Source organism: Colossoma macropomum, unplaced genomic scaffold (genome assembly GCF_904425465.1).
Source record: "Colossoma macropomum unplaced genomic scaffold, Colossoma_macropomum, whole genome shotgun sequence".
In the NCBI taxonomy this organism is placed as follows: domain Eukaryota; kingdom Metazoa; phylum Chordata; class Actinopteri; order Characiformes; family Serrasalmidae; genus Colossoma; species Colossoma macropomum.
In genome coordinates, this window is record NW_023494791.1 from 18790530 (window position 1) to 18818505 (window position 27976).

General features: G+C 40.8%; 1 protein-coding gene across 9 annotated transcripts; it reads right to left on the minus strand.

The window, feature by feature from the left end:
- Window positions 1-761: 761 nt before the first annotated feature.
- ldb1a (LIM domain binding 1a) lies at window positions 762-27976 on the minus strand. Of its 9 annotated transcripts, none has more exons than XM_036574249.1 (13): window positions 27889-27976; window positions 27639-27677; window positions 24521-24621; window positions 7417-7519; window positions 7209-7253; window positions 7032-7107; window positions 6793-6898; window positions 6461-6633; window positions 4699-4821; window positions 4225-4308; window positions 3517-3640; window positions 3274-3428; window positions 2418-2648 (listed from the first exon to the last, which is right to left on the minus strand). In XM_036574249.1, the coding sequence occupies exons 3-13, from the start codon at window positions 24546-24548 to the stop codon at window positions 2418-2420; spliced, it is 1248 nt and encodes a 415-aa protein (XP_036430142.1). In that variant the 5' UTR covers window positions 24549-24621; window positions 27639-27677; window positions 27889-27976. The 9 variants fall into 9 exon arrangements, with proteins under 9 accessions (XP_036430144.1, XP_036430146.1, XP_036430148.1 ...); XM_036574257.1 differs by having other exon boundaries at window positions 27892-27958; XM_036574251.1 differs by lacking the exons at window positions 27639-27677; window positions 27889-27976 and having other exon boundaries at window positions 762-2648; window positions 3280-3428; window positions 24521-24770.

Genomic DNA, 27976 nt, shown 5'->3' on the forward strand with positions numbered 1-27976 from the left:
ACAGTTACTTTCAAATGACAAGCCAAAACAAGCCCAGGATTTATGATAAAGAAAAAACTCACATGGAAAGAAATTCAGTTTAAGTGAAAATTCATTTTATTAATACCATACATGAATCGTCAATTGCAGACACTAGAAAAAAATATACTTATCAAACAGCCACTATCAAAGGGGCTCTACAAGAACACAAAGGGCTTCCCCTTTCGATTTGGTGAATAATCCCAAACCAACACTGGACTGTCTGAGAGAAGTAGCTGAACAACATGTTTTAAGTTCTATATAAAATAGCCACACAATTGGGCAGAATACTTGGCTGGAATAGTAAGAATTTATTATTATTTTTCTTTCCCCATTAGACCTGGGGCCCCAATGCAGAACGCCACCTGGTGTTTAAACCTAGTATGGCTTGTGTTACGGGGAGTTTAAAAATCTACAGGACTGGTTTTAAATACAGTGTGACAAAGTCCAAACAACAACATTGATGAAATCTTTGTTTTACACGTCACACCTTAAATCAGAGTGAAATGATGAGGTCATACATGAGAAAGAGAAAAGACAAAGGCAGCATCAAATTTCTCTATTGAGAATTTGGCCAAAGATTGACATATCGTACATATGTATTGTATCCAGACTTGATGGCAAGACCGAAATAAAAAAAATAATAATAAATACATTGTACATTGAAATAAAACTATAATCTACCACCTGAAGTGAACGGTGTCTATGGTTGATGCATCTTAAAATCTACAATGCATGGTTAGTTTTCTTCATTAAACTGCAAGTCCGTAGGGATGCTCTAAAGAAGAGTAAATACAATTACACTTATACAGAACTTAGCTACAGTCTTAAATATACAGCACAAATACACAAACAAAAATATGAAAAGAATTCTTCATAGAAACAAATACACAAGGGCTGAGATAAAGTATCTTGCTCATAGCTTCTTGGTCTGTAGCATTTGAAAATTAAAAGAAAAAAATCTTGGGAGACTAAAGTAATTACATAAGGTGAGTATTTACTAATGAGAAAGAGGCATTATGCTTTGCATTTGAGAACATTTGGTCAGCGTCATGAAGTTTTCTAGAGGTTTTGAGTTGACAACGTCCTTGAAAAGACTAAAAACATAACCATTCGCAACTCAAAGCTCCTAGATTAAAGTATGGGCACAGACATATGGAGTAATGTACCTCCCGCTATGATTACTCTAACGAGTAACATCTCGGACAGATTGAGACTTACAGTGGAAATAGCTAATGTCTGAAACATGCAGTTTCCAGACACACATGCTATGATAAAACTAATTTTAGTATACATTTAACAGGAAGTCAACTTGCGTCTCAAACATGGAAAGCATAATAATAATAATAATAATAATAATAATAATAAAAAGCATTATATATATATAAATCTCTACCATTCTCCAGTTACAGATTTAATCAAATTCAACGTTTTAACAGGGAAGGATAAAAAGAACAAAATGTACTATACTTTTGTAAGAAAAATAGATTGAGAATACAGTGACAACAGTGCAAAGGATATTCAGGGTGTTTTAACTTGCTTATAATTTTCCCCTTACAAATTGATATAAAAATAAAAAACAAAAACAATATTTAAAAAACAAAAAACAAAGGAAACAAACAAACAAAAAACAATAATACACCTCTTTTGAGCCTGGCTTCATGGCAGGCAACTTCTGCATATGACCATACTGAGCATGACCAGTACTCCCGTACCATCAAGGTTTACACTTTTTCATTTACATTTTAGACTTTACGTAGTGGTTCTCAACTCCGGTCCTCAAGCTCCGGAACTGTACAGGTTTTTGTTCCAACCAGGTCCTACAAAACAAATAATTCAGGTTTTTCTTTTTTGTTTAAAATAAAATGAAATCAAATAAGAAGGAGCTGGTTTTAAATCTGAGGTGCACACAATGGTTATCACCAGATAAATGGAAAAGAACCCTTCCCTTTGAAGTGAGCACAACAGAAACCGCCATGCATTGTCAAGCACAGCACACACAGAGACCCGAGGTTGGAACAAGAACCCACAGACATGGCTGCCTTCACTAACTCTGCTCAGAGAACCCAAAACAGACCAGACACTGATTTTTTTTTTTTCCACCAGAGTGGGAAAACTAGTTTCTCTCCAGCACAAATGCACAGTGAGATCATTTCAGTGTAATAAAACAATATTTCAAATATTAAACATAAATCCTACAGCAATTTGCAAATAGCACAATTTCACACGCTGGAGAATAGAGTCTGGCCAGTTAGGATTCCTCCGAGCAGAACACTACGACAGGGAGGCCGACTTAAAGAACTATAACGCGAGTGCCATTCTGAGCAAAAGACGGGTATTTCAAACTCCCTCTATCGTCTTCATGCTTTTCCCTAGCTCTCCATAGTGAGTGCTGTAGTCTACTGGGCTGACTGTGAGGTGGGGTTGTCGCTCTTGCTCTCCTGGCTGGAGGGAGCTTTGTTGTTCCAGGGGCTGTTGTTGCCCAGGGCTGGAGAGTTGGTGAAACTGTCCTCGTCATCGATGCCATTGGCTGCATCAAACTGCGTGTTCTCAAGCCGTGTGATCAGTCGCTCATCCTCGTACCCGAACTCCCCTCCCATCAGAGTGGGCTCACCCACCACCATCACATCCTGCAGGGGACAGGAAGGGGCGCAAACATTATCCCCACAAAACGGGGGGTGTTCGAGGAGTGGAGGGAACTGCACCATCCATCCCCACAGCAACTTCAGAGGGTACCAAGACCTAAAGCCATGTGTGCTCACTGTAATCAAGAAGCCAGCGCAGTTCACCAGCCACAGAGAGCTTTAAAGCCCCAGGTATGGCTACTACTTGCAATCCAACGCCAGGTTTAGTCTTTGGGAACCATATTCTGCTGTGGCCTTCAACCTCTCAGGCTGGGTAAACCTATCTTTGAGAAAAGATCAGCGGTGGGCATCCCTGATCCTTTAGTGCTGCATGGGTTCAATTCCACCTCGGGTCTCTGTCATTGGCTGTTTCTGGAGCTCAAAAATCACCCTACACAAAACAGGCTCTGACCGACTGACAAAAGGCACAGAAAACCCACAGACCTGCGGCCCTGAAGGACCAGGGACTGCCCAGCATTGGATCATGTCCACTTGTCTATGTCGGGTCTGTCTTTCTTTGAACTCTTCCATTCTCTCTTTTCTTCATGCAAAGCTCTCAGTCCCACCACCCATGCATGTGCTGCCCATTACCTATAGGTTTGCATAAGGGAAATCAAAATGAGATGCTTACAGGTACCTGGCTGGAGAGCGCAAAGCTGCTGGCTGGACTCTTCTTTTTGCTGTTGCTGTTGCTGTTGTTGTTGTTGCCACCACCAGCACTCACGGTGCTGCCACCTGACATCTTTCTTTTCCGCCTCTTGTTAGGTGCTTGTCTTGCTGGCTCAGCTACAGGGACAACAACAAACATCAGTCAAAAATACCTAAACTTTAAAGCCACAAAGAAAGATACAGGAGAAGGCAGAGGGGCCTTTACCTGGTGGGGCAACCATCCTTTGCCATTTCTGAAATAAACAGGTCTTTAAGCAGTCTCGGGGACTGAGGCTATATGTCTTGTGTCTGGACATCAGCTCCTGCATGGGCTCCAGGATTACGCAAAGCTAAGAAGAGAACACATCAGCCATCCTAAATCAAGCCTCATCAGACAGGACATGTTTATGAATGCTTACTGTTTAAAAGGTCAAACTAAAGAGACACCAAAGCATACACAAAGACAAGAAATACAAAAAGATTCTAGCTTACACATAGTAAACGGAAGGCATTTATCTTTCGGTCAAATCCATACCGCCAAGCCTTATCACTACCCAACTGGTTGTCTAATACCAACATTTTAAATTTCGGTTAAAAAGGCATTTGTTCTCTTAGGTGCACGGCTCTGTCTGAGTTTATGGTTGTATTTTCTGTGTGGAGCCATTTTGTTCTACTTTCATTACTTTACCACTACTGCAATATTTTGCCACATTATTATCTTATTCTTTACACTTGCTGTTCAGTAATTGTCTTTTATGATACTGTGCATCACTTCTGTCAACATCTGTTTTAAATGTGCTTTATAAAAAAAAAAAAAGAAATACATAAACTTGACTTGTCTGTTCTTCACACTGGTTAATTTTAGATGTGAAATGTACATTTTAGACTAAATAAGCAGTCAAACACTTCAGGGGTGCTCAGGTGACATACTTACTCGGAGGTAGTTTAACGTTGAATTGGATAACCCACATCTTGTGATGTTTTTTGAAAGCTGATCAAGCATCTGAGGGTCCTGGGCCTGTTAAGAGCACACAATTTTTTTTAAAGTTTATTTTACTTAGCACATGCATGGGGATATATCTTAACTGATACGATCAGAGACAAGCTCTAGCTTGCATGAGATAACCTGATGTGGAAAAAATGCAAATCAGTGGGACAGCCAACATGCAATCCATTACCCTATGAGGCTTTCTGTATGTGTGATGTAGACTAGTCTAAAGCAGAAAAAGAAATTACAGGGCAATATGTAAAAACACTACTAATACACAACACACCACCACATCAAAACTATCCAGGTAATGACATTTGCCTAGGCAAAGAGAGGTAAAGTTTTGGACAGTCTTTGGCCCAAGATAAATAACCCTCTTCCTCATTTAAATGGTAATAAAAATACTGGCAGCCCACTCACATGCATGGCCAATATGCTGCGTGGTACGACTTCACGGTGCTGTCTGATGCTGAAGTGCCACGTCTTTATGCGCATCATGTCGTCAAACATGAACTCCAGATACAGCCTTCCTTCTACACAAACCTGTACAAATGAAAGTGTTTAAAAATCAAACAACTCTACCAGTAAAGCAATCAAAAATTTGACAAAGTGAGAGTTGCTTCAGCAAAGCAGAAAATTTATGTACGTATGCAGAAATTCATCAATAGCATTATCATAACACCATTGGAAGATCACAACAAGGATAGTATGTCTCGTCAAATTCCACACTCATTGAAAAGAAATGAATGGGCAACACAAAGGCAAATTAAAACTCAATTCATCAACTGCTTAAATGGGAATCCCATTTTTTCAATAAATGGTTACGTTGTAAACAAAGTAAGTCAGAGTGGTTTGATGTTAAACGCTCCATTCTTGAGAAACTTACAAAGTCAGTATTTTTCACAGTGGCGGTGATAGGAAACATCTGACATCTGAAGGGTTGAATGCCTCTAGAACGTATCTCACAAAAAGCTAATACATGAACTGGTTACAGATACATTGTCTTAGAGATGGGTGGTATAGCAAAAATGTATTATGACATGTTTTCACAATTCACAATGTGCCACGATACATGTTGGAAAAAAAGTGCCATGTTTATACTACAAAAACTATGAATACAATGATTTACATTCAACATTTCATATCCTGCACTCCAGTAAATCCAATTACAAGAGTAATAATGCTCTCATTGTAATCAAATATGCAGCCTGGAAATGTTTTCAGGTACTGACGATTTAAACAATACGCTCAGAAAAGCATACTGTGATATATTGAGACATAATTTAATCACAATAACAATAAATGGTCATTTTGCCCAGGCTTACAATGTCTGAAACACTTTATGGTTCAGGCATACATGCAGGACAATCTAAGGCAAAACAGCTCCTTTTTTCAGATTTACCACCATTTTACTGTTATCAGCATTACAAAAGCTCAGAAGACGTGTAGGTTCACTGGTCGTTTCTGATAAATTAAAAGGTTATATTTGTGTTGTAGACTTCACAAGTTGGTAAGTTTCTCAACAATGAACAATTTTACATTAAAAATGCCCTGAATGACCGTTTGTATCTCAAAAGAGGAATAAGACTGCAATTTTTGGTGAAAAAGTGGAATTCCCCTTTAATGGCTTAATACTCATTTGTTATAACATTTTGTTGTAATAATAAAGGATCCATCTTGGTAGCATGTAAGGAATCAGGACTAACTTCATTGAAACTTTAATCACTTTAACACTTCAGAAAAATAATACCATAAATACTTCCTACAGAACCATACAACCATGGACACAAACTCAAATATGCCATGTATTCGTATTTACATTTTACATGCGATTCAAGTAGACAAAATCATATTTACATATAATTTAAGGCACAGTATATGCGTGACATGTCATGACAGTCTTCTCAATTTCCCTATCTAGCCCAACAAACTGCTCTCTCTTTACCATGTACAGTCTTTTCATTGTGTTTGATTTTAACAGTTGTGCTATCCTCTAGCCCAGGATTGCTCAATCCTGGTCCTGGAGATCTACCACCCTCGAGAAATCAGATCCAACACACCTCGCTCTCATTCTCCTTAAGGCCTCCTCTACTCCTTAGACTTCGTGTTTAACAGTATTCAGGGTTATAAATCTCAGCAGATCGTCAACAGAACGACCACTCATCCAAAGGAGGAAAAGTACCTGTGTGAACATGGGCTTGCCGTTCTGCGTGACCATGGTGCACTGATCGCAGTCGAGAGAGACGAAGTTGCTGTGAAAGGACTCCTTGGGATGCTTCAGTACATAGAAGAGCTCAGTGGCTCCACCCTCAAATATACTCCTAAAGTAGCGAGGGATCAACGTCCGACCAATGGCTACAAACACAACAAAGTTTAATTTACAGATGTGACTCAAAATATTGCTCCGGACAACTGAGACAAGACAGAGTAGTACACACAGTCTATAATCAATATATAGCACAGGGTACTAGAAGTAATCTAAAGTATAAAGACATCTGACTTCTGATATCTTACTGTATCGTTTGGGCCCGTCTTCCAAACAAAATGTGATGGTCAACATTGCATCATCTTCAAAAAACTCTGTAGTGAATGCATCCCACCACAGATTGTCACAGTCCTGCTGGGGGATGAAAGGGGAAAACAAAAAAAAAACACTAATTTAGTCATGTTTTAAAAACAATATATTCACTATTGACAGCAACTACTTCAGTCATATTACCAGCAAAACTTTTACTGTAAGAACAGTCTCTTACCTCTGTCCAGTTCTGTAGTCGTTTATTGAGTTCAAATATCCTGTAGTCTGTTTGATTTCCATACGGTGTGTGCCTCCTGTGACAAGACAAAGATAATCAATATAAAGGAGAGAAATTATATTCAAATTCATCACAGATTTCACAAATAGCAGCTGCATGACTGTACATCAAACTCACCCTATTCCAGGTTCCATGTATGAGGGGGGATACATTGGTGTCGGTCTGCAATTTAAGCAACATGATAGACAGTGATTAGGAAAATACCTACAAAGGCTATTTTAATTCATATGACTCCTGTAAGATAAAACAGCCAAAGGATAATTAAAAGACTGAAGAAGAACTATGTTGTGTACTACATGAATTTGGTCACAAAAGCTTGCTTTACCCCACATCTCTGTCCAGCATTGTGCCAGGGTGAAAAGGGGGGAAGGCACTACCGTTGGGAGGCTCCTTTGGGGAGTACAGCTTGAACGACTTGGACGAACAGCCTGCAAAACAAGAGAAAATCCAATTTGAGTAAGTGATGAATACACACAAATAACCTTCACACAGAGTGGTAAATGAGCAAATCTAGATGTTGCTGCCATTTGTGATTAATGGATAAGCAAACCTTAATTTTCTCTTTTTTCTAGTCAAACTTTACAAATGAATGCTTGTTTATTTGTTAATTTATCCTTTCCCCCCAATTACACAGGCAGTTCTTACTGCCTGACCTACATTAATAAATGCATTTCATTTTTCTTGGAATTTTATGCAGCCCTCATTGACTGGCCTTATTCTTTATCGTGTGACTTAGTCCTGTAATATATAGTTAGACCTTTCAGTTGTTTTGGTCTCAAAACAGGTTCTATAAGGGTGTAGAAATGCAGAATTCACATGTGAGACCTGCAAAATGAAATGCCCCCTTTCCTGCATTCAGACATCATCATGTGACCACCCTGGGTCTCTCTCTTGCTTACTCTACATACAGCCCATCCCCCACTTATTCCATTACTATTAACTCTTGCTTGTCAAGCTATGGCTTGCAAACCATTTTTTCACAAACCAGAGTGATACATTAAGAACATCAACCTAACAGTAAAAGCGCAGAAGCATAGAAAGAAAAATTGAACACCTAAATATATCACCTGAGTCTACGCTCTTTTAGTCAGACACGGCAGCAGAATTGAGAGAGCAAAATCTCTCTCTCCTAAAAGGCGTGTTCAAACACATGTAATCTGCCTTTACTTGTTTAACCTTCTTTAAATGTTGACCTTAAACAAACTGGACCAAATTCATCATAAAAACCAAAACTATGCAGTCCCCTGCAACAACAGCTGAGCCATGCTCTATAATCTGGTTATTTTAGTTTAATTCACAAAACCAGTCAATGCCCATCTGTGAATGCCATTACACAGCCCTGTAACCATCCACATTACTCGCACTTCACTGGTACACTCAGTATGCCGTCCACTCCTGTGTGATAGGAGATAGGTAAGTGCAACATGCTTAAATGGACTGATAATAAATACAGCACCTTGTTTTGCACCTTCCACCCAACTAAACCGTGAACAGGTAATGGTGTGTTAGGAGGCAGATGTACCCTTTACCCATCCCCCAACAGCCCTCCCTGACTGCATGCAAACATCAACCACATAATCCCTCTCTCATTTCACTACACTGGTCGTTAAAAGACCTTTAGGAATCATAGCTATTCAACTACACAGCCTAATCAATTGCTTGCTTTGTTGTTACACTACTAACCACACCAAACACCCCCAAAGGCACTGAGAGTAAGGCTAACCATAACGAAACAGGTTTCAGCTAACATACAGTGAAGACTGTAAAAAATTAAAGAGTCCACATCATGGAAAAAACTACTGTCATTTTTTTTTAAAATGCACTCTATGAAGAATGTTAGTGTTTCAGAATTTACATTCACTCCCCAGTCCATGTGATCCATATGGAAACTAAGCTGCAATAACAGCTTAACACCAATTCATTTGCATATACGTGCCCATCAACAATGACGTTTCTACTTGGAATGCTTTTTCAATAAAGGCAAAATAGGGCAGCCAATCAGAACAGAGATTACTTACATAGATCACTCTTAAAAGTACAGTAACAGAACAGCCTACAAGATAGAGACAGGAAAATGGCCATGTTTAAATAAATAAATAAAACAAAAATGGGTAGATATATATCTATCTATATATATATATATATATATATAGATAGATAGATAGACAGATAGATAGAGAGAGAGAGAGAGAGAGAGAGAGGGAGAGAGAGAGAGAGAAGAAAAATCTAGGATATGTGTCCTTTAAAAAAATAAACATACTCATTCACAAAAACAGGGTTTCACTTTTCTTCAGGAACCGTATTTCATGTTCTCCTGCAGCCTAAGTGACACCATGTCATCATGTTGCACAACACAACATACAAGACAAAACGTACCAAACTGCGACTTGTCCAGACATCCTGACTGAATCAGAAGACTGGAACAGTGGCAACCAGGGCAATTTCAAACACAGTCTATCCTCATGTTCTTGACTTCAAATAAATAACACTTCAGAAATGTGTTGGCTCTATTACAACTCTATTATTGGAAAAATAGACACCAAGAGGATGAGTGGTCAATACAGGCCATCAATTACAAAGTGGGAGACAACCTACAACACCGTAACACACTACCACAACATTGACTTTAAAAGAGTACGTTCTTTTGTCTGTACTGTAGAACTCATGGACGGTAACAGTTCAACACTGGTCTGGACCACCTGCACTAACAAAATGGAAGGGACATGCAAACGTATCCTTAGCTGTTATAGTGAGAACTTACTATGCTTTACAAGGACCACCAAGAGGGAAAAACTATCGCTTGGATCCATGCACCATGAGACGTCACATTTGTTTTTTGGTAACACAGAAACAATTCAATCTGAGCAGGAGAGAAAAGCTGATGGTGGTGATCTGATTTAAATCCCTGGATAAACAAGCCACTCTCTTCTCACTTCAGCAAGCAGCATCCCGTTAGCTCAATAAAGCAAGAACCGTTTACTTGTTTCCATAATTATTTAAGTAACTGCAAATATTTTCCTTGCTAACGTATATGCTAAAACCCTGCTAAACAATGAGGGGCGTTGAAAACAGGCCTTGCAAAATTCTGCTGTTGAGCTTTTAAACCTCGATAGCCTAACTTAGCTAACCTAGCTAGCCTGCTCTCTCAGCCGGCCTACTTCAGGCCTTCCCCAGGATTAGGTTCGCACGGTTTCATAAAAGTAAAACAAGACAGAGCCCGTTAGGGTGGCTCTCTATTGCCATTTTATCTTATGTAACTTGCATTTGGGTATTCTTAAGACGAGACCGTCTCGAAACACAGCGAACACGGTCCGCTAGCTTCAGGCAGTTAGCCAAGCCGTAACGCTAACGTACCTGTCCAGGAAGAAGGCTCTGCGCTCCTGCGGCTCTCCAAGCCCGATCACTCACAGACCCTTGAGCCCGGAGAACTGGAACATAGCAACAACCATCTTAAAAGCCCATGGCGCAGGGAATTACTTTATCCAGTCCTCTACCGATTTACAGGAGCAAAAAAAGGGAAGGCCTTCTTGGCAGACCATAAGCAGAAAAGCAAAGAGCCAATGCAAGCAAGACCCCTTTGTTCCTTACACAGGACACGAACAATAGCATGTACGCGCTCTCTGCGCGCTTCACCCCAACACCCCCTTGCTCTTCTTGTGCATCAAGCCCTTTGCATTCCCTCCAAGCTAAACCCACCCCTCCCCCCGGTAAGCGTTGAGCAGCACCGCGCACGGCCCTCCCTCTGCTACACTTTATATCTGCAGCCTGGATTAACAGCTTTGTAGGTCTCCCATAAAGCCCCACAGAAAAGAAAAATATGGAGAAGAAGGCACTTAGAATGCATGACATTTGTTTTCTTTTGCTTGTAGGGTTAAAACTCTAAGTCTGTGATGAGTGGTCACTGCTTTATCATGGGCCCAAATGCATACCAGCCATTATCACAGTTAAATGTGATAGTAAGCTGTTATCTGATGTTCATCCCGGATCTCACTCTGCTATCATGAATTTAAACTCCAGCTGGGACAAACTGAAATAATAACACTGCAATCTATGCACCATCACAAACACATAAACCATGTAATGTTCAAGTGCACATAGAGTGACATCCAAGCCATCAAATTCTTAATAAGAATGCTGACCATTTAAATCTTATCATGTCTTCACATGTTTACTGTGGGTTAACTTCTATTTTCTAGAGGCTGCTTGATAGTATTACAGTAACATACAACTCCCCATCAACATCAGTTATCATGTTAGTAGAAGAGCAGCCCACAGTCTCCAGCGTTATGTCTACTTTGCCCCTAATTGAACATTTGTGGCCACAGGACAGCTGGTCAGCCGATAATTCCTGACTGGCTGCAGATCACATGTGAGCTTGTGTGATGGGTTACGCACTTCTTGATATGCCTTCAGTCTCCACTCACAGTGAGAGAAGCACACCAGAGCAGCAGCCCCATCTACTGGCAACGCAACTATAAAGAATAAAGTCTTTCTTGTAAAGCCAAGATTTTGAAGTGATAGTCCAGCAAAAAAATCAAAATGTACATCATTTTCCTTTTACTACAGATGACATTAATATTCGATAGGTATCGGTATTTGGCCAGATATTTGAGAGGAAAAGAAGAATGAATCCAATCCAACGCTGTAGCAAATCTAGCCTGAAATAGCACACACTCAGACTGTGTGATGTGATGTTAGCTGTGTATTTCCTTCTGTGGGGTAGTAAAGTGTTTGATTAGTTTGAGCACGATAGACTACTTTTAGATATTTATCTTGAGTGAAGTGCTTCAATTGAGGCTAATTTTTTCCTTGAGATCAGGGAAGGATTACTGACCACAGAATAAGACCACGAGGCCAGAGTTGGCTTAAATACTTGGGGCAATCCAATGCTGATATAAGCATTAGATGAACGAATAACCATTGAACATGTTCAAATGTCTAAATAAATGAAAAAGTAAAAAAAAAATGTGTTCTCGAGGAAGTTTTATTTTATCATTGATTTTGTTGCTATTGCTGTTTTTATTCTTGTTGTTTTTCCCCTTTTTATATGTGTAGGAGAACTTCTTGTTCTGCATTACGACTCACTTTGGCTTAAAGGAAAAAAGAGAAGTAATGAAAAGTTATGGTGAGCTACTGTTTAATCTCACTTCTCATATACATTGTTTGTTTATTTATTTATTGTAATGGATTCAGTTCGGAAGGCCCTACCTCTCTTTATCCCTTAGAATTCGACAGGCTGTATTTGTTTCTGATATAGACAGAATAGCTCTGTTCTGATTGCCTGCCCTGTATTGTGCCTCATTCAAAAAGCACTCAGAGCTGAAACACTCCTTAGAACTTCATTGGCTAAACTCATGTAGGCTGATAGGTGGATATATGTAAATGAGTGGGTCAAAGAGTTCAGTCAAAACAGGTTGTTTCTGCAGCACAGTTTCCATACATGGCCTGGTTAGTGAATGGCACATTTTGAAACTTTAACAATGTTTATATATTAATTGAAACTTCTTTATTCAAAAAAAGTGAGAGAAAGCATGTTCTCCATCATATGGGCCTTTTATAACTTTTTCCTTTTTAGTTTTTAAAGAAATAATTTCAGATCTGTATTAGTCTCGGCAGATACTCAAGGTTTCAAAAGCAGCATCAAACAAGAAAAACTGTAGACTCTAACTCTTTTACCCCAAATGTTGTGGATCAGCCAAGACATTTTTGGTGCCAGATGCTTGCTTCTTTAGAAATCACATCACACACTTGCCTCAAAATCGCATCAAGTGGATAAGTAATAACTTCAAAATAGACAAAATGTTGATTAGCTAAAAACTTTATCATCAGCCCTCCTTAAGTATGAATTTTGTATCTTTTTATCCATTCGTCATACCACATGAAGTTTATTTGCGTTTACTTAACAACTTGACATGAGAGTGTGTGAAGATTAATGCAAGTAGTTTGCAGGTGGGATGTAAGGGTCTGTTTTTCTTAGCTACATTAGCTCCACAGCTCCAGTGCAAAACTAAAGAAGCAAATTTCAGACTAACATCTTGGACCACATTTATTCAATCTTATTCTATTTATTCTACAATATAACTTGAAAGCAAATGCCCAAAGGGTCCCAAAAAAGTCCACTGTTAGCACATAGCCATAGTGCAAACAAAGCAAAAACACCTTTAAACATGTTCCTCCTACTGACCGTTGGATTTTGCATAAAAACTCTGTACCTGAAGGGGGATGTAGTATGTAAGGTCTCTTCCACTTCACTGAGTTCTATTAGAATAAGCCTTGAAGACATGGCCTTTCATCTGAAATGGGTGCTCTGAATACACAAACCTGACTCCACCCTGTGAATATGCCCATCTGTCATTGTCAAAAGAGGTCATTTTAACTATCCAAGAGCAATGAACTATTTTAAAGCTATTTTCCCCATCCAAGATCCCAGGCATGAAAAATGTCATTCTTGTTTGTAGACAAACAGCAGTGATGGCTCTTACAGTGCACAGTTTCCTGGTGAATTAAGAAGGTTCTTCATCTGCTGCAATTTTGTTCTCGGTTTGAATCTTCTGCTTTGAATAAGCGATGTCGCCATGGGGAAAAAGTGTACACCACCAGGCCGTGGCTGACAAAATCTTCCTCTCCCTGATGAGGCCTGTGCTTTCCTCTGTGAGCTCCAGGGGCTTTTTGATATGGTGTGTCTCAGCAGCCCCCAAAATGCAGAAGCTGCTCCTCTCCTCTCCTCACCCCGGCCGGCCGCTCACAGCTACACGCCTGGCAGAGCGCGATAATGCTCTGGTGACAGACGCGGGATGTGAGGGCCATACCAACTATAGCAGAGGAGTGACTGCAGTACAAATTCACTGCCTACATGCTCAGCTCTCATCTGGAATGCTTCAGTCAGTGCTACAGCACCTTCATACTGTGTGATAAAGACTGCAGTACCTGCTCAATGGTACTGCAGGTGCATGCAGGTCTCATGAATTAGTTTTACCACTGTTAAGCTTTATTTATTTATTTCCCTTTTTGCCTAACCACCACTTAAGCACTTAACATTTTAGGAGTAAAGTACACTTACTGTGATTCCATATTTAAGATTTATACAGTAACTACAAATCAAGGTTTTATCTTTTTCTTTCCATCATTTGAAAATACTAGCTGCCCCTTACATTGCATGGACATTTCATTGTGTAAAACAGCAACAGTCCAACATTACTTGTAATAAAATCTTGTAACATAATAACAGTGACAATATGAGAATACATGTAAATCATATCCCTTATGTTTGCAAAGATTAAAAAGAACATCATCAGAGCCACAGATGATCACAACCAGTCATGATCATACAGCATAAGGATATCAAGCGAAACTAGACTGCAAAGGATTTTTCAGTTCACAGTTTCTTTGACTGTGAAGTTAAATAGTGTCCCCTTGTGGTCTTACAAAAGCAAAACTCCATCAGTTTCATAACCAGCACCAAAAATTTAGTGAGGTCTACTTTGCAGAAAAGTGACCTATATCACACAGTGACTAAACTAACTGATGTGTGTATTACACCAACTGCAAGTTTCTCCTTTAGCTCCTAACTAAATCATCGTTCCTTTTTGACTCGTCCATGATTGTTATCTGCCTTTTCCTTTCATTTATTCCTTTCCCATCCTTCCAGTCTTCCATAAACTACTATTACTGGTTCCACAAACTCTAGTTACCGTGTTTATTTAATCATCTAACTATTTACGTACCCACTTATTTTCGACTGAAAACACATGCTGAAACCTATATATATGTGTGTGTGTGTGTATGTATGTATTAAGTCAGTTTATAGTTACATTAATTTTATTTCATTTACCTTTCTCCATCTCTCAGTTACTGTGTCAGTCTCTATTGCTCTCTTCCGTCTCTGTCCTCACAGATTACTGAAAATTTTTTTTTAAAAAAATACTTTGTAAATGTCCCCACCAAACTCAGGCTAATAAAGATACTCATACAGTTAATAAGGCATAACACAGCCAAAAACCTGCTGATTTCTGAATTATATTATATGCTAGTTAAAAGTGAACTTTATCATGTTGTAGTATGTTATGAGTAGGTAACACACTACAGTGTCTCCACTATATATTTTGCTCCAAATAAACAATGAGTTATGGGGGCTGCATTTTACAATCATAATCTGATTTATACTATTTTTTTTCTTTGTCGTCTTCTTATTTTTCTGCCAGATTTTTGTCCGTTAACTCATCCCACAGTATTCAAGATATCAACACCATTACAACTCCGGAATGTTTGGTCTGATCGGGAATGATGTACTTGTATACAGCTTTTTCAACTGGACATACAATTTTCGTACAATTAACATGAAGTGACTTTTTTTCCCTTGGGAATGAATGGGGCAAATGTTTGTGTACCCATCCATTAGCAACACCCTATTAAACATGTGGTATATCACAACAACCCCCTAACACCAACCTGGGATAGCACATCAACTGCCTAGCAACCCCCTAAGCCACCACCTGAGACACCATAGCAACCACCTATTAACACTGGCCATATCACAGCGACAGCACTCACAGAAAACAAAGCAAATTTTACTATCTTAAAAAATGCAGTTTAATAAATATTACCTTCCTGTTTAAATGGATTGGGCTCTGGCCCAAGGAGGTTACTGCATTATCAGAATGGCGCTGTTTCATATAAAATCTCATGAATGAAAATACATGAAAAAACCCTTTTAAAACTACTGAGGTCCAGACTTCAGTGTCGTCGTAGTTAGTTATGGCCATGTTCACAAATACTAAGAAAAGTCTGATTTGCTTACAGTAATAATAGTCTATAGAAAATTACACTGCTTCACAATTAAAGACAGATAAATGTAAATGTTTCAGTCACTCAAAATTAGTATAGCAAGTGCAGGAAGAAAAAGTTCCCCTGGACTCTGCTGGACTTTTAATCAATGCTACATCATTCTGAATGTAAATAATTGAACTGTGTAATACTGTGAATTGTAGAAATGTTGATAAATGTGCGTTTTGTATTTTTGTACTCTGTATTTGAAAATGTGTTTGTATTGACATAATTCCTCAATAAAGTTTGTTATAAAAAGCAAAAAGATCAGTTTAGGTTAACAGAAATGGGCAGCTCATTTCTTTGCTCCATGACCACTGCAACTACTCTGCAAGTTGATAGATCCCAAAGCTATAAAACATTTATCTAATATCTCTACCAAGGCATGAGTCAAATCTGGGTCAAATGACCATGTGGTTTAGGTACTCAAAGATATGCACAGCCTCTTCTCTCTCTTAATTGGAGACATCTTATGTGCCATTTACTTTGTGCTTCCTGTGGCTATACAGCGCTGAAGTAAGCTGAAACCCTACTTTAGAGAAGTGCTGAGACAAGCCATCATCTCATTTAGAGCCAGAAGCTTATCAACCCCCAACTGACCCAGCTTCAGACATGTCTCTCTATTAAATTAAACCATAATTCAGCACAGAAGATGAGATCTATGGCAAAAATATATAACATAACATGTACTTGAGGACATTTTACAATACACAATGCTTACTGCAATAGGTTTTAGTAGTTATCAGTAGAAATACTATCAAAAACTATACAATGATTTTCTTTTATTACAAACCTCAATTCCAAAAAAGTTCAAATGCAAAAAAAAAGAAAGCAGTGATATGTAAATCTATGTTGACCTGTATGTAAACAAAAACAATACAAAGACAAGATATTTATGTTTTATGTAAGATATGTTTTACCTTATAAACATCACTGTATTTTGTAAATATATGTTCCTTCTGAATTCAATGCCAAAAAAGTTGGGACGGGGTAATTTAAGACAAGGAATATTGTGAACTGATCAAAAACATCTTAGACAGGTGATGAAATCATGCTTGGGTATAAAAGGAGCCTGCAGAAAAGGCCCAGTCCTTTATGCACAAGGATGATTAAGGTTTACCACTTTGCCAAAAATTATGTCAGACAATAATCCAACAGTTTAAGAACAACATTTCTCAACAAGTGTTTGCAAAGATTTTAAGTATTTCACCCTCTAGTGTGCATAATATCATCAAAATGTTCAAACAATCTGGAAAAGTATATAAAGGCAAGACCACAACTGAATGCCTTCAACCTCTTAGATGGCACTGCATTAAAAACCGACATGCTTCTGCTTCTGTGATGGAGATCACCGTATTGGCTCAGGAAAACTTTGACAAACTGTAATCAAAAAACACTGGTCATTGCTGCACTCAGAAAAGCACGACTAACTGTACTATGTACAAATGCCGCCGCTTCTCTAGCCTCGAGCTCATCTGAAATGGACTGATTCACAGTGGAAACATGTATTTTGGTCTTATGAATCAACCTTTCAGTTTATGGAAAAATGGATGTGTTCTACAGAAGAAGAAAAGGATCATCTAGATTGTTACCAGTGTAAAGTTCAAAAGTAAGGGTTTGTCATGGTATAGTGGGTGTATTAGTGCTCATTGCATGGGTAACTTTCACATTTTTGGAGGCACCATTAATGCTGAAAGATACACATTTTGGATCAACATATGCTGCGTTCTAGACAACATTTCTTTCTGGGACATCCATGCTTATCTCAACATGACAACGCCAAGCCGCATTCTGCATGTGTTACAATGGCATGGCTAAGTAATCAGAGTGTGGTGGTTAGCCTGCAGTCCAGACCTCACACTGAAAACACATGGCACATTATAAAGTAAAAATATTTCAATGAAGAACCCGTACAGCTGCGCAGCTGAAGACTTTTATAATGAAAGAATGGAAAAAAAATGTGCTTTTAAAACTGGATTATTCTGCATCTTCTGTCCCTGAATAATTATTAAGCATTGTTAAAAGGAAAGGTGTAAACATGCACCTGTCTCAATTATTTGGAACATGTTGCAGACATCATATTTGGAATGACTATATGTTAAAAAAGTTTACATTATATGCAGGTTGTATGTCACTGCTGATTTTTTTTGTTTTAGTATCTTCAAATATTAAATGCTTTGAACATTAACTTGTCTTAAAATAATGAAACATACTGCCTCTGCTGCGCCCAAAACTCAGACATCAGAACTTTACTGCCAGAGATGACCTAAACTGGTTCTAGCTGGTTTGTATTTTCTACTGACCTGCTTTGTGGTTTTATATCTTTACAGGCATACGCAGTTCTTCTGTGAAAAAAGCAACAGAATCAAGCCCAATCACATCCTACTATCAACACTAAACAAACAGATTGTGTGTACACAGTGCACCTCGTGTCCCCTGCTCAGTGGGGTGAGTTTACTTTGTTGGAAAACACTTCACAGCCTCTTAGATAGAGTGTCAAACAGCAGAGACCAGGAAGAGAAATACTGAATCTGAATGCGCACGAAAAATCAATGCGGAGTGTAATATGCTAAGGAAAATAGAACATCTGTCACTGGTAATAATTCAATTCTCTAATGGCTTTTTGCAAATACGTACAGAGTGTTCCCTAATATTCATATCACAGTCATCATGCAAGCTTGTTATTTGTCGCCCATAATGGCAAAAGTGAAAGCTGGCAGCAAAAAGACATTTTTACTCCTACACTGCTTGAGGGAGAAAGAGAGAGAGAGAGAGAGAGAGAGAGAGAGAGAGCGCAGACAAGGGGGCAAAGAGAGGGGGAGTAACAGAGACAATCAGAAAAAGAAAGGGAGAGAAAGAGAGAGACAGACAGACAGACAGACAGAGAGAAGGGAGAGAGAGGGGAAAGAGAAAAGGGAGAAAAAGGCAGAGGGACAGAGAGAGTATGAGAGAGAAAGAGGGACAGAGAGAGGGGAGAGAGAAAAGATGGAAAAGAGAGATACAGAAAGTGAGATACTGTGAGACAGTTTGAGAGGGAGAAAATGAATGAGTGGGAAAAAAGGGGCACAGAGGAGGGGGAGAGAGCGAAGGAGGGAAAGAGGGTGAAAGAGAGAGATAGGGACATAAATAAAGGCAGAAATAATGAAAGCAGTGAGAAGGAAAGGTGCAAGTGAGAAACAGTACAGAGAAAGAGAGAATAAGACAGAAGTTTTTTATTGGCTGGACAGGTCCTGTTTGGAGGTATTAGTGGAGAGGACTGTTTTGATAAGCATCAGTGTCTTTCTTGCTGTCTCGTGGCAAGGCAGGGTCATGTGGGTTCACACAGGCAGCGTGATCACTGTATAGGATGCACTGAGATGGAACTCAGTGCAAAGCAAACAGCTGCTCACTCCTGCTTCCTCTAACTCAGCATTCGTCTCAAACATCATCCACTTACGTCCACTCTCAGAATCAAGTACTCACACATCCCCCAGAGTACTTTCCTTTTCACTCCAGCAGTTCTGTCCTTGTGTTCTCTTTTTAGGGGCCAAGCAGGGAGGGACAGACATTGTCCCATTTTATTGCTCAAGAATAAAGGTCTACTGCCTTCATCTAAGGAGTCTCTTATTTGGAGTACAAGGATGCCATTTGCCATTTCATTTGCCCATAGGCTCCTATTTAAACAACCAGATTGAGTAATCAAATAAAAGCACCATTTGAAAACTTGTCCTATCATAGTGTTGATGCATCATGCACACAGTACTGGAGAGTGTGCGTGTGTCTGGCACATGCCAGCTCTCACACAACATTCTCTCACCATCACACACACGTGACATCATAATGAGTGCCTGCATCCTCGCCTCATTGCTGCCAGAGGCTGCTGACGAGTCAAGGGGAGCTGATTTCCAGCACAGGAAGCCATTTTGTTTGAGCTCCCCATAATGAGACAGATCTGTGAGGCTCAGAGATGGGCAAAGAGGGGGTGTTGCTTGCACTCACACACACAGATGCACAGTATGCAAGCAGTGTCAATCCAACAAGGAAAGAGTGAATCAGGGCAGTTTTTTCTCAGCTCCACAGGCACACACCCTGTGTTGGCTCTTGGCTCCTGGCTGCAGCCATTGTGAAACACGAAACAGCCCTGGCTTTGTGAGCTTGCCATTTTAGCTCTGCTTTTCCTCTAATCAAGGGGGCCCATGTGACTTTCTGCATGAAGTAGCAGAGCTCCCGCTGATTCCGAGTGCTCTGTGTGTGCGAGAGTGGAGCAGCAGCGAGCGCTCTGCATGAGCGTGTGTGTGTTGGACCAAGCGGTGAGGGAGAGGCATTAGCACTGGCTTTCTATTTTTACCAGGTTGTCTCCGTAAGGCTGATACATGAAAGAGCAGTGCAAGCCCTCGGATCCAAAAAAGCACACTGAATATGGAGGATTTTGGGTTCCAACGCTAATACTGTAAAGGTGGAAATGTTCCATAAAAAGACTGCAGGTATGCAGGACTATTGGGAATGGCCAGTTCAAGCTCTTCTATCCAAACATGCACCAAATAATGCGGATTTGAGATTTGTAAGTGGGGTTCCATCATTATTATTGTACAAATACAATAGGTAAAGCATCATAATATCTAATTGCAATTTTTCTGACCAATATTGCGATTGCGATTTAATTGCAAGTATTTTACCTCTAAATTAAGCTCTGGCATTTTTACCAACAACAACAGTAATTTTTCCAGCCTTGAGGCTTTAAAAGTGAATGTGATCTGGAAATCATAATGCACTTTTCTTTCCATACTATGCTGAACGTTATGTGCCAGTTCACAAGTGATATTAGGTTAAATTTCCTCACTTGAGATAATAAACTGTTTGCAACAACGTTGAATAATGCAGCATATAATTAAAATAGCAACTCTTGCTATGTGAAAATTGCACTCTTCTGAATTGTGATTCGTTCACCCTGCTCCATGTTACACCTATAGGTATGTGGGAATATAAAGGGCAGTACATACCCTAATTTTGTCCCTGTCCAAAAAACAATGCGTCTCCATTACTGTCAATTTTTATTACATAGTTTGAACACTGCAGTTGCCCTTTCCCGTTATGTGAAAAGTTCATGATGAATGGACCGATAGAAATGCACCAAAGAGAGCAGCAATACCCAAAAAGTGCACAAATTAAGATCGATCTGAGGTTTGCACCACTAATACTGTACAAATAAATCAACAAATGCAGCTTAAAGAGCAGGCCACCAACCCTGCATTACATTTACATATATGCAGATGTAACATGGAGAGGGGTGACGTGAAACTGCAGGTCATGTCCTCATATCCTCATATCCAAGCACACTGACTAAAGCCTAATTTTTGGTTTGCAAGGAAGTTCCTACCACTAACTCTGTACAAATAAAGCAAGAAATGCACCACAATCATCAAGGACCCATATGCTACACCATATCTATAGATGTGCAGGAGAATGGAGTAGCCCTTATATCCAAAAGTGCATCAAATATGGTCAATTTAAAGTTTACTTGAGGCTTCACTACTAATGCTTTACAAAAACAGCAAGAAACTGCACCTTAAAGAGCAGGTCACCAACTCGACACCAAGTCTGTAGGTACTGCAGGAGGATGGGGGGCCACTGAGGCCCAGGATACACATACTCGCACACAGCGAGCATAAGCACAGGAATGTAAACAAAACGAGACTTCAAACAGTGCCATGTGTTAGGAGGAGGGGCATGGGACTGGGAGTCAAGAAAGAGAGGGAGATAGCATCGTATTTCCAGCCGAGGTGAATATCACAATCAGGTTTTATGGAGCGCTGCTGCCTTTTATGGAGCAATGCAGGGAGAGCCCACACAAAAGCAGCTCATTTCAACATGAAACAACTGTCTCTCCCACTCTCCTTCTTTTCCCTGCCTCACTCAGTCTCGCCCCCTTTTTCTCCCCTTCTCTCTCCCTCCTTCCCTCCTTCCCTCAGCCAAAAAAGAGAACAATCAGACAGGACACACGGCTGTGGAAATTTCCATGACCACACTCATAAAAAATGTACCCTCGTGAACATAATCTACTTGATTTTAAACAAATGTTATGCGCCAAAATGTTGGCTTGTTTATCCACAGAGCTGCCAGAAAGGCTTTCATGGCTGGGTCTTGTACCAAGATAAGGATCTCACTCGGGAGCGATTGAGGAAACTGTTTGTATTGTGCTGATGCCACTGGGACGACCTGCGCATCCGTCTAAACTTGCCTCGATAGCACACGTTTCAAAGCCTGAGTTCTGATCTTTATCCCAGTGAAGGTAGAAGAGATGCGTCATGTGCCTCATTCTTATGTTTGTAGTTGCATGGAGCTGCACGCTGCTCTGAGTTCAGTGAGGCACAGCGTGTCTCCAATACGTCAAACATACGGACTTGGTTAACAACTCATATGCAGGCTTTAAGAAGTAACAGGTAGAAGTGACTCAGTGAGAAACAATGATGCCCAATGGCATGTCAGTCTTCTATCTGTTTGCCACTGACTTAATTCACCACAGCATTGCCAACGTTCTATGAAGTTTGTTCATCAATGCACATCGATTCATGACTATATCCGTTGTAACACCTAAGCTGTCTGCTAACCCTTTTCTGGATAATCAAGGTGCCGTGCAGTAATCTCTTTAGTACAGTTATGACTGACCTTTGATCCGCAGTTGATCCACTGCCACTGGTGTCACCGTCAGGTTAAAGGATTGCACTAGGGAAGAAGGGCATCCCTTCTAAACTGTGCAGCCTAACACCTAACAGGTCAATGAAACAAGGTCCCTGCTGTATCCTATATCTCTTCTCAAGGCCTCCCCTTGGTGCACAGATAACCTATAGCCTTATGAAATTTAATACTGCCATTAATCTGATAGGAGGTTCCAAATTGAATCTGCTGGCTAGGAGATTCCCCATGTGGACGATGGCTATTAAATGCAAAGGCCCTCAGATCTCTAGTCGGGTGTAATTTGTGCCATGTCTCCCAAGGGGTCTTTCCACTTGATTCACACATTTGTTCATGACCAGCAGCCGTCTTAAGATGATTCTGCCAGAATGTTCCCTTTAGAGTATCTAAAACTGTTCTGTGTAAAAGGGCTATGTATCAAGCATTCAAACTCTAACAGTGTAATACCAAAGAACGGTATCATTATATGTTACACAGCATAATTAGATAATAACATTTAAGAACACCATTGAAATGAGGAGTATACATCACTCATCATGCAGAAGTACCCCATGAAAAAGGGACCAAAAGAACAAAGAAAGGTAACCCTAGGTGAGCAGTCACCAAGCATGCTCCTGGAGATCTACATTCTGTGGAGCCTAGTTCCAGTCCCAATATGCTATCCCTGCTCCAGCTAATTAACTTCTTCAGATTGGCTATATCTGATGCACTAGTGTTAGGTAAGGAGGTGGAGGAGGAGCATGTTAGATGCAGGTTGGAACTCTGCAGGAAAGTAGATCTCCAGCAGGGCTGGTGAGCACTGCTCTAAGAATTACAAGCAGGTTTCTGCAGGTTTTACTTTTTGATGACTTTTGATTTTGTTGATCTTTGTTTTGGAGAGGTATATTATGCCAGGCATGCCCAAACGTTTTGTCTTGGGGGGCAAAAAGATGTAAGAAAATTTGTTCAACATAATGTTATTTATAACATTTCACTATATTTTGTTCTTAAAATACTTCAAAAAAAGAAAACAAAAATTTATGATGAATGGACCAATAGAAATTGCTCAAAATGAGTTGAAAAAATATCTTTACATTAAGTTCCATCATAGAAAGAGTTTTTCCTTCTGCTGAAAAGTTCCAATTTTGGAGACTTTTTTTTTTAGGAGGTTCCGACAGCAAGTATACAGTAGAGAATATTTTCGTTCTCTCACTGGGTGAGGTGGTGGGGTTAGGGTAACTGTCTGACAGGCCAAACCAAATTCCCAACACTGATTGTTGGCTTAGTGTTGCATAGAAAACTTTATAAATTGTGCATTAACATATTCCCTTTGAAAATCCCATTATAAAGAAAAGTTCTTCAAAGAGAGATACTGAATATTTGCTTTTTCTAAGACCTGTTCAAACGATTTAATGTTTATTTACATGCTCTGGCCACTGGCCTTAGGAAGCAAAGTCTACATGTATGATCATGACTTCTTCCTTATTAAAACAGCAACTTCAAGACCTGTTAGAAAGAGCTGACGTCACATGAGAAAGTGTGCACTCAGCACACGGATGTAAACCAGTCTGAGAGGCTCTTCAGGTCACAGCAGCATTCTCCCTCTACACAGGAAGTCAGAGCTCTGAGATCACATACAAAAGTACTGAGCGCAACCGCTGGAACGCCAAAGTGGAACCACCAGGCAGCCTCCCTCCGAGTCCAGAACACACTGCGCTCAAGAATGCAATCGCTCCTCTGTTTCTTCTCCGCCACAGACAGCCATACTAACGCACTGGAAAGTACTGCGCAGCTCAGTTGCAATGCAGAACATGACAACATGAAGCTCCTCATCAAAGCAGTGTGACCTACACGCACCACTTCAGAACCACACAGCTCGCGTCACCGTGCAACCCTCGGCTCGGGTAAAAGTGTAAAAGTGCGTTCAGCTGAGGAGAAGCAGCTGGAGCTCTTACCTGGGCAAGCACAACCTCCAACAGACATCTTCTCACATGTTTGGCTCTGCTCGTAACAGAAAGCTGCTGTCGAGTCCACGCGCTGTGAGCATGGGCTTCCTCTGAGGAGCAGAAACAGACGGCGAGGGGAGGGCAGTGAGGAGGAGGAGGAGTGCAAAAGGGAATAAAAATGTAGAAACAAGAGCTAGCTCGACTAGAAGCAGGAAGCAGGAATTATGCTCCTGCTCGACTCTGCGCCCCGCCTCATTAATATGCAAATTGCAATACTTGTGGGAGGAGAAAATATGAGAGTGAGAGAGAAGAGGAAGTGCGTGCGTGCGTGCGTGAACGCGCGCGCATGAGACAGTGAGCCAGCGACAGTGTGAGTGAGTGAGTGAGTGAGAGGAGAGAGAGAGAAGACAAGAAGAAAGAGGGAGACAGAAAAAGAGAGATTGGGTGAGAGAAAGAGAGGATAAAGAGGAAAAGAGGGAGAGAAAAGGAAAGTAGAGAGAGAGAGAGAGAAAGAGGGACAGAGTGAGAGATGGAGAGAGAAAAGAAGAGGAGAGAAAAAAGAGAGGGAAAGGAGATACAGGAGCAGAGAGAAAGCAAGGAGGAGGGGAGAGAAAAGGAGAAAGAAGAGAAAAAAGAGAGGGAGACAGAAAAAGAGACAGAGAGGATAAAGAGGAAAAGAGAAAAGGAAAGGAGAAAGAGAGAGAGACTCAGAGAGAGGAAAAACAGACAGAGTGAGAGATGGAGAGAAAATGAGAGGAAAGAAGAGAGAGGGAAAGGAGATACAGGAACAGTGAGAAGGAGAGGAGGAGGAGAGAGAAGAGAAAAAAGAGAGGGTGACAGAAAAAGAGAAACAGAGAAAGAGGGACAGAGAGAGATGGAGAGGGAAATGAAGATGAGAGAAAGAGAAGAGAAAAGAAAAGGAGATACAGGAACAGAGAGAAAGAGAGGATGAGAGAGAAAAGGAAATAAAGAGAGAAAATATATGGACAGAGAGAAAAGGAGAAGAGAAAGAGAGGAAGGATAAGAGAGAAAAGGCAAGTATAGAGAGAGAGAAGAGGGATGGAGAGAGGGAAAAGGAGGAGAGAGAGAGGGAAAAGAGATACAGGGACAGAGAAAGAGGGAGAGAGATGGAGAGAGAGAAAGAGGAGAAAAAGACAAAGTGTTAATGAGAAAGAGAGTGAGAGAGACATGGCAAGATAGAGACAGATAACAGAAGAGGTGAGAAAGAAATATATAAAGATTGAGAATGAACGATAGTGGGGAAAAAAGAAAGGAAGAGAAGACAGAGGTGAGGTAGAGAGACAGAAAGGTAGATGAGAGAAAGGAAGGAAGGGAAAGACATGGAGAGAGGGAAAAAGCATTGTCAAAGTAACCTGTGAGACAGATTTCAGCACACTTATTGTTCATGTAGTTTTGTTTTTCATGTGGATGTATTGGCTATTTTTGCCCTGCGCTGCTGAGGGAGATAAACAGAGTCAGTTGGAGCCCAGAGGCACAGAGTCATTACAGCCTAGTGGAGCTATGGTGCCACACACACACTCACACACACACTGCTCTTGTCACTCCCGGTGGTCCGCTGCACGACTCACCCCAGCCAGAGTGAGACATACACTCCATCTCCTGCTGCATTACTGATCTCTCTTGTCCTCCTCACACAGCCCTCCCTCTTTCTCTCCACCTCTAAATTACAGCCATCTCCCCATTCCTTTACACTGTTCTCTTTGTTTTTCCTCCGTCTTTCTTTCCCTATTTCTCCATCCCTGTTTCTCCGGCTGCCACAAACCCTCATTTATTTGTGCTGACAGGCAAGCGGTAATGTTAAGGGCTACAGACAGTATTGATTAAAAATGCAAAGCCCACCTGGAGCGCAGGGACACTGGAGACTCCGAGGAGCCTGAGAGACAGAAGCTAATGAGCAGAGTGAAGTGGGGGTGTTTAAATTCTGATGGGAACAAGTCTCTAAAACTAATTCAGAGATCCATAAAACAAACACATAACGCGTCAGTTATAACTGCATAGGACTTTGCCGCTAATTAGCCTTCTACTGTTATAAAGCACCCGCAGGTTGGTCTTTGTCTGAAAGCTCATTTTCAATGCTGCTTCCCTTGGAGCCTCATTGGCTCTCTTTCTGTCCCTCCCTGGAGAACACCCAGCCCCTGGTCCACCTGGCATCGCTCTGTGTTGCCCCTGCGATCGATCCCTTCACTTTCACCCCCACCTGCTTCTCCTTAAAGCCTTTCCCTCCGGCGCTTTGAGCCACCAAATCTCACACACCACTGAGTCCTTCACAGTGCCTGTCAAGTCTGCTGACTGCTCTGCCTCTGGAGCTTTAAGAAACCCTGGAGGGGTGAGAGTGTGTGTGTGTGTGTGCATGTGTAAGAGGGGCTGAAAGGCTGAGATACAGCCTCTTGATCTCAAAAATGTACATCCTAGAGAACAGAGATGTGTTTAAAGCAGCCCCTCGTTGGCCCTTGTTGCCTGTCACTTAAAATCAATATGCTGGCAAAAGAGACAACACTTTTCTTAAAATGCACCAGGGCATTCCTGTCATGCCGCAGCAATCATAACGCGAATGACGAGGCAGGCAAAGGTGAGCTTGTCCTACAAATTGTCAAGCTTTTAGGTGAGAACTTCAAGTCCTGGAGGGCTTCTTCATTAACTCACCTCCACTTGCTTTCCTATTCAACAGTACCTATTATCACTAAAGAGTGAACTAATATCAGAGCTTACAAGAGCTTTCCGAAAAGGATGAAGAACAAAGAGACGAGCAGTATGACAAAGTAATTTCACAGTCAAAGGTTCTCTGTGCCGCTGTGGCAGCAGCAGCTTTTGTGGGAAATGGCTTTTTTGTTTTCCGAGCCAGAGATTGGGGCTTTGAAGCCCTGAGCCTCAGGAAATGCACTTCACCACTGACTGCACAATCAGGTCTACTTGCACGCCCTCTCTCTCCCTCTATCTCTCTCTCTCTCTCACACACACACACACACACACACACACATGCCACAGCTCCACTGAAAACAATAATGGTCCCCCTACTGTCTTTCCCTCACTCTCTCTCTCTGATGCACGGCAGTGTAAGAACATTGTGGAGCCATAGCCATTTACCTGCGTGCAGGAACACACTCACCTTTTCTCCCAGCCACGTCGACGGCCCCTCTGCGGCCACCTGAGAAACACACACAAGAACAGGGCTCGGGGTCAAACAACAAGCCCTAACAATCAATTAACACGCGAAGCTGAGCATGCAGTCTGACAAGCTGTTTCCCACAGCACAACATAGCATCACTGTCATTGAGCTCGGAGCATGATGACAATGACATTGCTTTATGCTACAGTAATTAATTGACATTATCTGTTCTCAGCACTGATTTCCTTACCACCTTTCTATGTCTTTCCAAATCTGCGATGTTCTGTGGCAGAGCAAGCACTGAGTGCTGACGATCAGGAGCTGGGTCAATTAGCTTT

Bases quoted from the DNA above. Each gene is read 5' to 3' on its own strand.
- ldb1a (XM_036574249.1), bottom strand. From the start codon at position 24,548: ATGTCTGTTGGAGGTTGTGCTTGCCCAG. The intron at 7,520-24,520 runs GTAAGAGCTCCA...CTTGTTTTGCAG, and splicing joins TGGAGGTTGTGCTTGCCCAG to GCTGTTCGTCCAAGTCGTTC. The intron at 4,309-4,698 runs GTGAGTGGGCTG...TGCTCTTAACAG, and splicing joins GCAGCATATTGGCCATGCAT to GCCCAGGACCCTCAGATGCT.